Source organism: Vombatus ursinus, unplaced genomic scaffold, assembly GCF_900497805.2.
Source record: "Vombatus ursinus unplaced genomic scaffold, bare-nosed wombat genome assembly UNPS02014818.1, whole genome shotgun sequence".
NCBI classification, from domain to species: Eukaryota; Metazoa; Chordata; class Mammalia; order Diprotodontia; family Vombatidae; genus Vombatus; species Vombatus ursinus.
Window position 1 is genome coordinate 49,088,281 of NW_020954596.1, and position 16,545 is coordinate 49,104,825.

The 16,545-nt window shown below is 37.2% G+C and overlaps 1 protein-coding gene across 4 annotated transcripts in view; it reads left to right on the forward strand.

The window, feature by feature from the left end:
• Positions 1-16,545, forward strand: part of N4BP2 (NEDD4 binding protein 2) — a 65,759-nt gene that overhangs the window by 6,786 nt on the left and 42,428 nt on the right. For 2 of the 4 annotated variants that reach the window (XM_027836322.1, XM_027836325.1), the window contains exons 2-4: positions 1,792-1,886; positions 6,445-6,779; positions 11,402-12,596. In XM_027836322.1, coding sequence (XP_027692123.1) covers positions 6,554-6,779; positions 11,402-12,596 — 1,421 coding nt within the window. In that variant the 5' untranslated portion in view covers positions 1,792-1,886; positions 6,445-6,553. The remainder of the gene's footprint in view (positions 1-1,791; positions 1,887-6,444; positions 6,780-11,401; positions 12,597-16,545) is intronic. The other 2 variants (XM_027836323.1, XM_027836324.1) reach the window with 2 other exon arrangements.

A 16,545-nucleotide genomic window follows, 5' to 3' on the forward strand; every position in this document is an offset into this window, starting at 1 on the left:
ATACATTACTCTCATTTACTCATTTTTTTATCAGATGAAAATGGCTATCTTGCTTTTCCTCATATAAAACATTCTATTTCCTGTCTCTTTTATTTTGCACTGGCTGTCTCCTTTACCTGGAATGCCCTTCTTCATCCCCTGCCATTTAGAATCCTTAGTTTTCTTCACTGATTAGTTCAAAAGCTCTTCTCTATAGGAGGCCCTTTCCTGATCTCCTATGTTTCCCCTTAGAAATTACCTTGTATTTACTTTGAATGTATGTTGTATGTATTTATGTGTATGTGTTGTTTCCCCTAAACACAACAGGAGCTCCTTGAAGGCAAAGACTATTTCGTCTTTGTTGTTATACCTTCAGCTCTGCACATAGTATCAAGCACGTAGTAGTAAGTGCTTTGTAAATGCATATTGGTTGCTTGACAAATAAACTTAAACATCCTCAAACAGATGATGTCTTTATGACACCGCAGGGCATTGGTTTCCATCCTTATGTAAAGACTCGCATTTAGGTGACATAGGTCAATACAAGGCTCTCAAAGAAACCTCTCAAAAGTGATAAAAGAGGGAATTGAAGACATCAGGTCACAGTGTTTCTTCACCCCCCCCCCCCCCCGACAATTGACGTTAAGTGACTTGCCCAGGGTCACACAGCTAGTAAGTGTCAAGTGTCTGATCTGAGATGGGATTTGAACTCCAGTCTTCCTAACGCCAGGACCAGTGCTCTATGCACTGTGCCACCTAGCTACCCCTAGGTCACAGTATTTCTTGGGCCGTATTTATAGCCAGTGACTCTTTTCCCAACTCATTCATTCATCCATTCCTCCGTATCTCCCAGTATATGCAGAGGGTGGAGATCAAAGCCATTCTGCTCCTGAGAAGCCCATAAGTAGAGCCTTATAGGCATTACTCTGTCTGGTATGCTAGAACTTTTTTATTTTTAAAATAAATATTTTTATCTTCTCGCTGCGTTTCTCTCTTCCCTCACCCCCCACCTCTTCCCATACAATACAATCAAGAATAAATAGGGAAAAAATATATATATTTAGAAAAAAACAACCATCATATTGGAAAAAGTCTGTTATAATACAGGTGGTCTCCCACTCTGCAAAGAAATGGGTGAAGGTATCTTCTTATTTCTCTTTTTTAGGGGTCGGTCATAATTTTGCCACGTTCAGTTTTGATTGTTTTGTTATATGCGCTTACATTGTTGTCATTTTGTGTATTTTTTTTTCGTTCTGCTTACTTCACTTTGCATCCATTCCTTTAAGTCTTCCCATGCTTTCCTGTATTCATCATAGTCTTTGTTTCTAGAACTTCTTTTCAAGGTATCGTAATAATAAAATTTTAAAACTGCATATTTATGTGATTTTGAGTAATATGTTCAAAATGCTGGGTACCTAGATAAAAGTGCTAGGTGTCAGGGCAACATGATGTTTATCTCAACCTTCTTTACCTATTCCCTTTTGTCTTTTTCCCTTTTTTTTTTCCACAACAATTTCACATTGATGACCTTGCATGTGTATGTGTGGATAAACAATATGAAACCTTGACATTATTGTCTTATTTTAAAAAAATATAATACAATAAAATCAGAACCTAACATAAATTGGGGATGATTGGAAGGGATTCATGTAATTTTTTTAAGTAATAAGCTGTGCTTAGCAAATTAAAAATGAGATTTGGTTTAAAAAGATTTTATTTCTATAACTTTGGGGATATGTATTTGAGTTTTTATATAGTTTTGTTCAGTGGTCATATAAGTTCATGAAATCCTGGTTTCCTGTTTTTTCATAGCAAGAATTGACACTATGCTTCGTAAAACAATCAACTGTAGTGATTTCAAGCCTCAACCTTGGTTTCAGCAGGGTGATATCAGTTATATACAAAGGGTAAGTATTCTGTTACTTACAGTTCTCTGTATAGATTTTTAGGCTTTTTTGTTTTAAAATTTTTTAAACATTATAGTAATTCTGGTTTCTTATCAGAAAGAGAACTGAATATTATGGATCCTGTTACTGGAGTCATTCATATAATATCAGAACTATCGTTTAGTCTTGGCCCTCTTGACTGACTGCTCATTTTCTCATTTGGTCTTCCTTATATTAAAGATATCAATAAATATTGGTGGAATATCTATTTGGTGCCAGGTGTTATTGAGATTATAAAGAAGAAGGTGTGTTATATCCTCAAGGAGTTTATACAAGTTACATATAATAGAATCGTGAAGAGATTACAAGGTATTAAGTTTCAGATAAGTAGTAAAGGTAATAGGTACTATATGTGTTTGAGGCAAAAAGAGAAATCATTTACAGCTGAAGTGGTCCTCGAAGGGGAAAGGTGAGATTTGAGCTGGCCTTTGAATGTGAAGAGGTACAGAAGAAGGTCTGCCAGGAATAAAACTCAAAGCCAGGCAGAAGGGAAAGCCAAGGCTAGCTCACATAATGAAGAGTAGTAAGCTAGATTGAGTTTAAACACCCCTTTGAGCAGGTTGTCCTGGGAGCCTCAACTGAAATGAATGGGCACCGTGGGAGAGGCTTTCACATTCTCTACATCTTTGTTACGACACCTGTGCATGTGCTTCAGTGGAGAAAGATGGGAAGTAGCCAGTTAAGAAGGCAAATAGGTGTGTGGAGGTGGAGGGGTCACCAAGGATTCTTGGGGGAAACCAGCCAATGTAAGTAATTATATCTTCTAGGGGCCTTGTCATTCAATCAGAATTGTGGATTGTGTATTTTTAGATTGAGATGGTAATGTGCTGACTCCAAAGGTGCTTTTGCAACTGTCGCCTTTTGTACCGGAAAAATCTGATCTCTGATGATCTGTTACCTCCTATTACAGATCTTAGATTTTTGAGTATTATTAGTAGTTGATGGGATATTAGAAAGAAAAGGAAATGGAGAGAGGATCTAACTCAACCTAAGCCTCTTAATTTTCTCTGATTCCAAAGCCAATGCTTCTTCCACGGTTCTTTGATATAATAAGCCAACACAAGAAGCCTACAGAATCTTTTTTTTTTTTTAAATCCGATTTAAGGATGATCTAGATGTTTGGTAATCTTAAATAAAGATTTCTGGAGGCCCTAGTCACCTTTAATCAATCGAAAGAACAAGTTCCCTATTCAGCAGAAGTGTGATTGTATTTTCCTTACTAAAGAAAATGTAGAAAAGCAAACTGTCGCAAATCATTTTCTTGAAACGGAACCCTTCAGTTTAATAAACCTTGAAGACTATGTGTGAATAAACAATTAGCACAGAACAGAGAGCACCAGCATAAAGTTCTTATTGAAAACAAAACAATATATTTTTAAAGAAGTTACTTCCACGTATCTTGGGGAGTAGTAGGAAAGTAGGTAGACTGTAAGGATTAAATTGGCATCATATTTGTTAGTTATAATAACTGATTTTTTAAAAAAAAACAAGGTTTCTTCTTCGGTCAGCAGTAGTTGAAAGAAAGAGTATGTATGACCTGTTCTGTCCTCTCTCTGTTGTGATACTTTTGGGGAGATAAGTGCCGGGAAAAGCCAGAATATAGTTGCAACTAAAGCCTTCCTAAGCATACTTTTGTACCCAGGATACTTTCTAATTTGAAATGACATAGAGGAAAGATTGCAGAAAATTAAATAAAGGACTTGGGTATGAAGTGTGGTTCTCCCACTTAAATACCCTTGTGTTAGGTAGACTATAACATTAGCCAGCAACTACGAATCAGGGATTGTTTTATTGTTTTGTTGATGGTCTGGACTTAAGGTAATGGAGAAAATGTTAATAATGCAGATTATATTTAAATATTTACCGGAAAACTCCTGACTTAGGATTAGATAGCCTTGAAAGTTCCTTCTAGTTCTGAATCTGTGCATAATTTTGGTTTTAAAAATTACTGCAAATTCTGATGTCGAATATCGAGTTGCAGGTAGTTGGAAGAGGACAGTAAACGTTCATAGCAAGTGAAAACTCAGTTATTGACAGTTATTTGTGACAGAATTTGTGAGTTTGTGGTGAACATTATTTGGTGTACTTTCTAGGCAGCTATTTTAATGACACACAATCCATACCTGAAACGAAACAGTAAATGAAGTGTGGATTTTTTGCCTTCCTCTGAAAGACTACCTGGGAAAGTTGGTATTCAGACTTTGCTTCTCCAAAGATACTAGAGAATCACGGAAGAGGTATTTTTTTTGACTTGCATATTTTAATAACTGAGGCACAGTCTTAGGAAATTAAAACTATCTTGCATTATGTAATGTTTTTACTTTTTTGAAATACTGGTTTTGTCATTTCACCTAACCTGTGAGGTAGGTAGGACATTACCTTTATTTAACAGATGAAGAAACTGAGGCAAGAGATGTCAAGTGATTTGCTTTGGTCAGAGAGGCTAATAGCTGAGTTGGAAGCTGCAGCTGATCTCCGTATAGCTCAAGGCAATTTTGATTAGATTGTGCTGTTGAACTATATAATCTTGATCTTTTCATTTAGGTTGCCGAAAACCTTATCTGCTTTACTATCGTGCCATGAATTAGGGAGGAATTATTTTTTGCATTTTTACATATAAGACATAAATGACTTCCCCCAAATTGCTCTTTATATAACCATAAAGAATGAGCTTGTACTAAAGAAAACATTGTAATGTATTAATTAAAATAATGCTTAATTATAAGGTTGTTATTTTAGAGGACTCAGTCATATATACATATGTACTTCAGATTACTAGGATAATTGCTTCTGGATAAGTTAGTTTAGAAAAGTTTGGGCAGAGATGAAAGTTTGTCTGAAAAAAGAAAAGTCGGTTTTTAGAATTATTATTACTTTTTTTTTCCAGCCTATTTTTACCTCAATTGAAATCAGGTTATGATTATATATAATTATATAAATAAATAAAGGAAGCTGCTTTAAAAAAAATTTTTTTTTTGAAGCATCACTGTCACTTCCATTTAAAGAATCTTTCCATGTAACAAAAAAGTTCAGTTAAGCTAAAGATGCATTGGCCAATACTTATAATATATATCTCATTCTGCAAGGAAGCTACTGCTTAAGATTTAGGGTGTAAATTTTTAGCATTATGCTAGTTTTACTTGCTTTTTCATCATATTCTTGTTTTTTTTTTTGTTTGGTTTTTTTTTGTTTTGTTTTGTTTTGTTTTTAGCGAGGCAGTTGGGGTTAAGTGACACAGCTAGTAAGTTTCAAGTGTCTGGTCTGAAACCAAATTTGAACTCGGGTCCTCCTGACTCCAGGGCTGGTGCTCTATCCACTGGGTCCCCTAGCTGTTCCTCATTATATTCTTTTCAGTTGAGCTCCTTGAAAACTTTTTAGGACAACTTAAGAAAACCTATGTGGCTAGCACATACAGTTATTGCTACTTCAGTCTGTGTGCTAAAACTTAATTTTTTTCTTAGTGGAAATTTTAAATGAGGACAGCCCAGAGGGGTGGAAATAATCATTTTGGGGGAGAAAAAAAAATCTTGGTGAGCCTTGACTCTTTAGAAATTTTTCTTTGTTGGTACTCTCTTTAAAAAAAAAACAAACCGCTATCACTCCTTGAACCTTTCATAAAACCTTCAATTGTAACAAAGGTACAGGTTAGGAAAAATATAAAGCAACTCTTTGACCATGTCTGAAAATGTGTACCTCATTCCACATGTACACAGTACCACCTCTCTGTCATGAGAAAAGAGGCATGCTTTATTTACCTTCAGTCCACTGCTACTGATTACTGTATTCATCCGAGTTCTGACATCTTTCAGTATTGTTTTCCTTTACATTATTGTAGTCGTTATGTAAATTGTTCTCCTGGTTTTTCGGGTTTTCCTCTGTGTCATTTTAATTCAAGTTCCTCAAAAAAAATCTTCATATTTTTCATTTCATGTAACACACCACTAATATTCCATTGTCTTCATATACCGAGTTTGTTAATTCTTTCCATAATCATTGGAAACCCCCTTTCCTTCCAATTCTTTGCTGTAACAAAAAGTACTTAGATAAAGGCTTTTATATATATGGGATTTTTCCTCTTGAGATATGTCTGTTATAGTGGTATCACTGAATCATAGAATATACAAACTGCTTAATGATTTTCTTAGGGTTGGCACCATTTTCACCAACAGTACATTTGTTTTATCTATCTTTCCACTGCCCCTCCAATAGTTACCATTTTTGTCTTTTGTCATCTTGTGAAGCCTCCTAGAAATTTGCATTTCTCTGTTAGTGATTTAGAGCTTTCTTTCATACTGATAGTTCACTTTCTTTTTAAAAAATGCTGGTTGATGTTTTTGAACATTTGTCTATAGGAGAATATACTTTGGTTCCTGCTTTAAAAGGCATCCCAGTTGTTTCTTAACAATGTAAAAGTTAAATGAAAAAACCTCAAAGTGCTTGGGATTTAAGCAATAAAGTTATAGTCATCCAGTCTGAGTAATTCTACCTTTCTTTTTTTTTTTTTTTAATTATGCCTTAGGCCCCGTTACTACTGGATTATGCAAGTTATTTGTCCCTGTTTCCTCTTGAGATATGACTTAAATATCATTCAACTTGAATAATAAAGGAACTGATTTTTAGAAAGCAGAATGCCAAGGAAAAGGAAAAATCTTGGTGGAAGTCCTGCTAGGAAGTCTCTGAATACAGAGGATGTTGCATCCAATATTGCTCATCGTGAGGAGCCGACAACTCTTCCTACAGTACCATCTCAGCCAAGTGTCGACAAAGAGAAACTCTTAAACAGCTTGTCAGAGATGTTTTCTGACCTGGATCCTGATGTAGTTTATTTGATGCTTTCAGAATGTGATTTCAAAGGTGAGAGAAATGAACAATTTTGAATTATTTGCATTTTATTCTTTTTGTTTTTGGTTTTTGGTTTTTTTTTGGTTAGACAATGGGGTTAAGTGACTTGCCCAAGGTCACACAGCTAGTAAGTGTTATGTGACTGAAGCCGAATTTGAACTCATGTCCTCCTGAATCCAGGGCCAGTGCTCTATCCACTGCCTCACCTAGCTGCCCCTATCCACTGCACCACCTATCTGCCCCTATCCACTGCACCACCTACCTGGCCCTATTTTATTCTTTTTTAATAACTTATTTATTTTTAGTTTTCAACATTCACTTCCATAAGTTTTTTAAGTGTTTTTTTTTTTTTTTTTTTTTTTGCTAGGCAGTGGGGTTAAGTGATTGACCTGGGTCACACAGCTAGTAAGTGTCAAGTGTCTGAGGCCCAGTTTGAACTCAGGTCCTCCCAACTCCAGGGCTGGTGCTCTATCCACTGCCCCACCTAGCTGCCCCTATAAGCTTTTGAGTTTTAAATTTTCTCCCCTTCCTACTTCTTTCCCCTCCCCCCCCAAGATGGGGTAGAATCTGATATAGGCTCTACATATACATTCAGATTAAGCATATTTTCCCATTAGTCATGATCTAAAGAACAATTAGAACTAAGGGGAGGAACCACGAGAATGAAGCAATAAAACAAAACAACAAAGGAAAAGTACAGCAAATGGTATGCTTTGATCTGCATTCAGGCTCCATAGTTCTTTTTCTGGGTGTGGTGGCAATTTCCATCCTGAGTCTTTAGAGTTGTCTTAGATTCTTGTCTTGCATTGCTGAGAGGAGCCAAGTCTATCAAAGTTAGTCATCCCACAATGTGGCTGTTACTATGTACCATGTTCTCCTGGTTCTGCTCATTTCACTCAGCATCAGTTCTTGTAAGTCTTTCAGGGTGTTTTTGCTCATCATTTTTTATAGCACAGTAGTATTTGATTACATTAATAGACCACAGCTTGTTCAGCCATTCCACAATTGATGGGCATCTCCTCAATTTTCAATTCTTTGCCACCACAAAAAGAGCTGCTGTAAATATTTTTGTACATGTGGGTCCTTTTCCTGTTTTTATGATCTCTTTGGGATACAGACCTAGAAATGGTATTTCTGGGTCAACAGGTATGCACATTTTTATAGCTCTTTGTGCATTTCATTCTTATCCTGCTCTAATACAACAAGTAGTGAGTATAGAAAAGAATTATCTATTGACAGCACTCTTAAAGGTTCTGTATGTTAGAATTATTTTCATAAGGAAATTAGATTTGGTCTGAGAAATTGCTATTGGAAACGTTCTCTACAAAACAAGTATTTGGGAAGTTTGAGAAGCTAATTTTTGTTTGTTTTGTTTATTTGGCTTTTTGGTGAGGCAATCAGGGTTAAGTGACTTGCCCAGAGTCACACAGCTAGTAGGTGTCAAGTATCTGAGGCCAGATTTGAATTCAGGTCCTCCTGATTCCAAGGCTGGAGCTCTATCCACTGTGCCACCTAGCTGCCTCCTGAGCTAATTTTTAAATGATGGATGACCACATTTTTGTTCTGTGGTAAGTATTGCAAAGTACAAAGTGTAATTTTTGCTTCCCAGCATGATAACTAGAAAGAGAGAGTTAAGGAGAAAAGAGTTATTAGCATCCAGAATTCTGTAAGTGTTCATTTAACTTGCTCAATTCAAGGAAACATTTACATGTAGACATATGTTATTTCCTAATTTAAAAGTCACATTAACACAAAATTCCATAAATTAAGTAGTTGTATGAGGAGGGTATTCTGTATTTGAAATGAATGGGCACTTCATAACACATTTATCAGTACAAGAACATATAGTTAAATATAATTCAACCTGGCAAAGCACACAATCAGCTAGCATTTATTAAGTGCCTGCTCTGTGCAGAGCACTGTGTTATGTGTTATGGATTCAAAGATATGAAACAATTCCTACTCTCTAAAAGTGGGAGATATGTATGTAAATAAACACATGTAAAATATACACAAGACAGGTGTAAGGTAGATTTGAGGGGGAGAGGGCACCAGCACTTGCAAGTAGAGAATTAGGGAAGATTTCATGTAGGAGGAGACATTTGAGCAGGGCTTTCGAGGACACAGGATTTTAAGAGATAGAGAACATGTGGGAATGCATTACAGGCTTAGGGGACGGACAGTGCAAAAGGGTGAAGATGGAGAGATATGGAGTGTCATGTGAGGAGCAGCAAGACCAATTTAGCTGGTCCATGGAGTCTGGAAAAGGTAGGTTAGAACCAAGACTGTAACAGTTTTAAAAACTGAGCAGAGGAATTTATATCCCAACTGAGAGTCATTGAGGAGCTGTTGGAGTTTATTGAGTAGGACAGTGACATGTTCAGATCTGAACTTCAGGAAAATCGTTTTGGCAGCTGTGTGGTGGATGGAGTGGACGGAAGTGCCCAGTTAGGAAGCTGTTTCAATAGTTCAGATGAGCGACAATAAGGGCCTGAACAAGGGTGCTGGCTGTGTGAGTAGAAAGAAGGGGAGACATTGTGGAGACAAGATTCATTAACTGATAGCTCCATGGGGTTTGGGTTAATGAAGATCCAACATAATGGGTAGATTGTGAACCTGGTGACTGGAAAATTTCTGGTGGTATCTGATCGAAATACGGAATTTTGGAACGGGAATGGATTTACAGAGGAAAGGATTGGACATGTTGAGTTTGAGATGCCTACATCCAGTATGTATTTGGAGATACAGGACTACAGCTTAGGGGAGAGTCCAGAACTGGATCTATGTATCTTGGAGTCATCTGTTTAGAGATCTTAGTTAAATCCGTGGGTGCTGATGGGGTCATCAAGTGAGAGAGCATGGAGAGAGAATAAAAGAGGGCCTAGGACAGAACCTTGGGTGATATGTCCTTAGTGCGGGGGTATGTAATACATGATGATCAGCAGAAGAGACTTAGAAGGAGTGGTCATGTAGGTAGGAGGAAAACCAAGAGAGAAGTGTCACAAAAAACACAGAGTGGAGTGACTATTCAGGCAGAGAGGTAGTCATCAGTGTCAGATTCTATAGATAGGTCAAGAAGGGGTGAGGACTGAGAAAAGACCATCAGATTTGGCAGTTTAGTGATGATTGGTAACTTTGAAGAAGGCTATTTCAATTGAATGATGAATGATGATGAATTTCAATTCAGTTGAAAGCCAGATTGCAAAGATTTCAGCAAGGCAACAAGCATCTGTTAAGCTCTTACTATATGCTAGGCACTGTCCCTGCCCTCAAGGAACTTACCTTCCAATAGGAGAAGACAACATATAATAGGGAACTGAAAAGTGGTGAAAGTTAGAGAGGGGCAGGAGAGAAGGTACCCTTTGTAGGAGCTTGTGGTGGGGGGTGGGGAGGGAATATGATGGTAAAATCTGGAGTGAGAAGCATAATCAGGATGGGATTGAAGCAGGGTTACCTGGGGAGCAGGCACCTCTACAAAATGGAGTTCTCTGAAGGAACTAATGAGAGAGAGGCTGACATACTTGAGGGGATATTCCAATGTGAGAAGGCAGCTGAGTCAGAACCCAGGAGGGGAATGAGATGTGAGAGGAAAAGAAGGGGAAGCAGTGAGTCTAGGAGTTTGGCTTTAAAATGGAGGAGATACTACTGAAGGAATAAGGTAGAAGTGGTAATTTTTTTTCTAGAAGTTATAATAGTTATGCTTCACTAATTTGAACTTTATGATGATAATTCAGTCTGGATTAGTTGGAAATTTTAGCTTTGTAGAGTTGTAAATTAATAGTACAAATTTTTTTTTTTTCTGGAGGAATGCATAAAATACTTTAGAATAAACTTTTTAGATAACCTTAAATACTTTAAAAAACTTTAAAGTCAGTTTCTTAAAGTTATAAGGGGCATTGAAATAATCATAAAATATTAATGAAGTACTATCTTATGGAAAGAACAATGGATTTGGAATCAGGAGGATCATATAAGTAGAATTTATTAGGTGTTTGACCTTGAGCAAATCATTTAACCTTTTTCATCTGTAAAATGAGGATAATAAAGCCTATGCAGCACTTCTTAAATATAGAGTCGTGAAAAATATGGCAATGGTAAAAGGTTTCTGAACGTGCAATGACCAAAAATTAATTAAAAATCAAACACGTAATGAATCCAAGACGTTTCTGGCAGTGCTTGCCTGTGTTGCATAGGGCAACTTCACTGCAGCCTCGGTTCTGAACAGAAAGCCATGTGCACTTTGCACTGTGCATGCCCTCAGGGGTCTGGAGTAGAAAAAGTTTAAGAAGCCTTGGCCTATAGTATCTATCTACCTTATGGGGCTGTTGTTAAGATCAAATTTATATATATTGCTTTGCAAACCCATCTAATGCTAAGATAATGCAAAACTCACCATAATGATTAAAGACATGGTATAGTAGATAGAATGCAGGACTTGAGTCCTGAGGACCGGTTCAATTGTCACAAACTTTTACTGTCAAGTCAGATAACCTCTATTAGCATCAGTTTCCTTATGTGTAAAATGAAGGGGTTGGACTCAGTGGCCTCTAAGTTTCCTCCCAGCTCTAATTCTGTCATCTTATGTGCATTTTTTGCCCTAATCATAATGTTTTTATCTCTCTCTTTATGAACAGTTGAAAATGCTATGGATTGTCTCTTAGAACTGTCCACTGGTGCCAAAGGAATGTCAGCCTCTAAAAGTTTAATATTGGAGTCAGTTGCAACACCGCTTGCTTTTGTTAATCAGCATCTTGCTGAAGGAAATGAAATGAATGAAAAATGCCCTCATGTAGATGAAGACAGTTCCCAAGCAGCAGATGTGTTCTCTGATATGCGACTTACTGAAGACTTGGATTCCTTAATACAAAATGCATTTGAGAAATTGAATTATGCTTCTAATGACCAAGTGTCTACACAGTCACTTTTGCCTTTGGAAAACAATTTTGGTGGCCCTAGTGACAGTGGAAGGAGTTTTTCTTTGCAAAAAACGGAAATGGACAGTGAAACATTTGAAAATTCTTCTGTGTTAAGTTCAGAACATTTAACTTTACATTCAGATTTGAGCAAGTCCAGAAATTGTAAAAAGGATGCTGGATGGCCTTTAACAAATAGCAGTCCTATGGATGCCCAGCCTAATAGCTTTTTCTCTCAACCTAATGACTCTCTAGTGGTATATGTTAACCCCCGTCAGACTCAGAATGCACTTTCAGATGCTCAGAAATTCGGATGCCAGCCTTCTCAAGCCTGTGTACATTTGGGTGCGAATGAATTAAGAACTGCTATTAATCCTCTTGTACAGATTTCAGACCAGACAGAAGATGGAGTGGGCACATGTGGGGATCAGAATGGTGTTTCTGTGCCTGATTTGTTTACACAATCCAAAGGATTTGGTTTCAAGCCACAGAATCATGCAGAACTACCACCACAGGGAAGTGACTTCAGCTTTTGCCCTGGAATGCCACCATTGCCACCCCCACCAGTGCTACCACAACCTTCCTGGAATCCAATGGCTTCTGCCTTTGAGCCTTTCCAAGGCATCCGCAGCTTCATTGCTCCAGTTGCAGCCAGTCCTCAGCCAGTGATATCGGTTTTTGACTACTGTGAACCTGGGAGAGTCTGTGCTTCTCTGCCACCCCCAGTTCTTTTTGGCACCTGGGATAGAAATGCTTCGCTGCCAATGCCAGTGGCATGGAGAAATCAAGATGGAAATCCTTACCAAGTACAAGAGCCTCCTGCTTCTCATACTGTTCGAAGAAAAACTCCTTATGTAGGCCAAACGCTTGTACTACTCAGAGGGCTTCCAGGATCTGGGAAATCCTTTTTGGCAAGGTACAATGTTTCTATTAAGTACCCAGGACGAGTAGAATATGATAGCTTGAGTATTTATGCTATCTTCGTAATGGCTTTCTCTATACTAGCTAATACTTGGCAAAAATCTTAATTAAACTATTAAATATAGACATTTTTCTGAAAATTTTATTCTCCTAACACTATGTTTGTCTCTAGCAATTCTTTTTCCTCTAAGTGCTTTTACCAGACTTTCTGCAGTTTCTTTTGAAGGGAAAAGGAGAATGAAAAATACATGATGATTCCAAGATCTTGAGCCTGGGGTTTAGTGCAAGTGTCATTAGCAAAAACAGAGAAGTTGGTAGTCAGCATTATGAATTCAGTTTTAGACAAACAAATGCTTACGTTGCACCTAGCCCTCTGCTAAGTTATGTGGATATAATAGAAAGTGAAAAACAGCCCCTCCTGTCAAGGAGCTCACACTGATTGGGGGAGACAAGTTAATAATTTAATGAATATAGAGTCAAGACACCAGCTAACTGACAAGTGTTTTCTAGTCTTGTTCAAAGACCTCTATTGATGGGAAATCCACTGCTGATGAAAGCAGACCATTCCAATTCAGTGTATGCTAGGAATTTTTTCTTAATGTTTTCTTTTTAGTAACTTCTTTCTATTATTCCTAGTTCTTCCTGCTAGAGTCTAATCCCCATTACCTAATCCTGAAGACTCTGGAAGGAATTTGTCATTTTATTTCCTAAATCTTCTCCACTTTCTCCCACTGATTCTCATATTCCATGACCTTGAGGTATTTTACTATCCTGGTTGTTTTCTGTTAATTGTTAAAAGCTTATGAATGTCATTCCTAAAATGTAGTGTCCAGAATTGAACACAGTATTCCTTCCATATATGGCCTGATTAGGGCAGAGTATTGGGGGACCTTCCCGTCTTTGGTTCTGGATATTCTCTTTTAATGTAACCTGAGATTGAATGAGCTTCTTAGCTGCCTTACCTCACTGACACATCTTAAAAAATAGAATACTTCTAAACCCCCAGATCTCTCCACTTTTCTCCCTTGTATTTATGGACTTGAATTTTTGAACCTAGTTATAAGGCTTTTCATTTATCACTATTACATCTTATTTTTATTAGATCATACCCAGTGTATGTTGAGAACTTTGTGGATCTTAACTCCATAATCCAGTACATTAGCTGTTCCTCCTACCTTTGTTTTATCTACCCATTTAATAAGCATGCCATCTACACCTTTATTAAAATCATTGATTAAAATATTAACCAGCATAGGATCAAACACTAGAGTATTACACTAGAGGCTTCTTTACAAGTCAGATCATCAGTGACTAGTCTTTGGGTCTGACCATTCAACCAGTCCTGAATCTGCCTAATTTTATCATTGTCTAGACTACATCTCTTTGTCTTATTCACAAGGATAACAAGAGTATCTTTCTCAAATATTTTGCAAAAATCTAGGTAAACTAAACAGCACTAACGGTTAGTATTTCCTCAAAAAAGAGAACGAAGATTAGCCCTATCACAATATGTTCACTTAAAAAAAGTTTTATTAATGCCTCTTCTTTTTATATAACAGATATTTTGGCTGTTTACCCTCCACTCCTACTGCTGTCATTGATCTCTCCCTTGTTAAAAAGAAAAACATGACCTGTTTTTGCTGAAACTATGTTGAAGTCAGGCTCATGGCCTATCATTTGTCAACTCTAGTTTCTTCCTGTTTTGGTGCATTTGCCTTTCTCCAGTCTGTTACTGCTCTCATTCTCTACAGCTGTTCACTGGAGAGTTCACTAACTGTAGATTTGCAGTCACATCTGCCAGTTCTTTTAGTACATAGGGATATAGTTCCTCTAGATCTGGTGCCTCTTACTATCTCCTTTATATTGGGTATAAATATCCTCTTAGTTGTATTTGTTTTGTCCTTTTGTTTTTGACAGAAAAGCCAGAAAAAGAAAAAGGATTGAGCAGCTGTGTCTTCTTGCTTTTCATTTAATTCTCTTCCCATCCACCACATGCAATGGTTCCATTCTCTCCTTTTTTTTGCAATACAGGTTGTTTGCTTTTTTAAAGCCCATTTTCTTGCTTTTGTTTTTGTTTGTTTGTTTTAGGCAGTTGGGGTTAGGTGACTTGTCCAGGGTCACACAGCTAGTACATGTTGAGTGTTTGGTCTGAGGTCACATTTGAACTTAGGTCCTCCCGACTTCAGGGCTGGTGTTCTATCCACTGCGCCACCTAGCTGCCCCTTATTGCTTTTTTTTTTTTTTTTTTTGAAACGCTCCTCAGCTTATTCTGACCTTTACCTCACCCAACACTGCTTTCATAGAACCGTGCTGTTCTCTGATATTTCCTGTTACCTGATTGGTTGCTTAGTTCAGTGCATCTATTTTTTTTATTTGTTTTCTCAGACGACTTTGGTTTTGTTCAGATAATTTTGCATTATTTTCCTTGCTGTTTTTGGACTTTGATTCCTGAGAATTACCTGTCTGCCTTGGACTAATTTCCCTTGAAGAATTTTAGATCATGATGGTCCTACTTTGAAATCTGTTCTCCCAAGATCTAGGGTTCATCAGCAATAGTCCTGGAGAATAGATAATGAAATATACCCCTCGTCATCAGAGAGACAGAGGACATAGTTTAGTACAATGTTGTATATAGTGTCACATGAAGTCACTGTATTGGAGATTTTTGTTTAACTTTGCTACAAGGAAGAATTCACATTGAAGGATGGGTATCCAATTTAGTATCCAGAAAGAACTGACAAAAATTACAAAATTTTGTAATTGTACAGTCAACAAAATTTGTTTATTTTTTATTGCTGTTGCTTTTTTGTTTTATTTTTTAATGTCCATTTAAAAAAATTTTTGAGTTCCAAATTTTCTCCTTTTGTTCAATCTCTCTCCATTGAGAAGGCAAGCAATGTGATACATGTGAAGTCATACAAAACGTTTCCATCTTAACTGTGTCACACACAAAAAGCAAGAAAAGTAAAGAAAGTGAAAAGCAACATACTTCAATCTGCACTCAGAGTTTCAATCTGCACTCAGAGTTTATCAGTTCTCTTTATGGAGATGGATAGCATTTTTCATCATGAGTCCTCAGGAATTTTCTTGGATTAATTTTATTGGTCAGAATAACTTAAGTTTTTCACCACTTGATCATCATTACAATATTGCTGTTACTGTGTACAGTGTTGTCTCGGTTCTGTTCACTTCACTTTGCATGAGTTCATATAAGTTTTCCCAGATTTTTCTGAAACTATCCTCTCTATCATTTCTTATAGCACAATAGTATTTATCACAGTAATGTACTACAACTTGTTCAGCCATTACCCCGTTAATGGATCTTCCCAGTCTCCAATTCTTTGCTGCCACAAAAAGAACTGTTATAAATATTTTTGTACAAATAGGTGCATTTCTTTCTTTTCCTTCATAGTAGTAGTAATATTGCTGGATTAAAGGGTATGCACAGTTTTATGGTCCACAAAAATTATTTAAAAAATAATTATGGTGCCCATCAAAGTTTGCCAGGCTTTCTTCTCCTTGTCTATCTCAAACTAGCAAATAGAGCTCATTTCCCCAAAGTTTCTACTTCATTTACCAGTTCTTCTCCATTAATGAGAACCAGAACCAAAATAGGATTCTCCTTTGTTGCTTCTTCCTCCTTTTGAAAGATGAAATAAATGATCATTAAGGCAGGTCAGTAAACTTAGTTAACTTTTGGCAGAGCAAAGACTCCAAGCAGATTTCCAGATAAAGGGCCTTTACTGTGTCCCTCCCCTGTGCCAAGCTTGTAATCTGTTTCTCACACTTTTTTATCCCCACACCCCCAAACCTCCCATTTCTGTTGAGGTGGTAAGTACATTTTTTTGATGATGGGTTGTTATTATATCCCTTTACTTCTTATGAGGAGCCAGGGTAGCAGTTGTGGCTAGGGAGCTGGGCTTGGTGTCTGGAAGAGCTTGGTT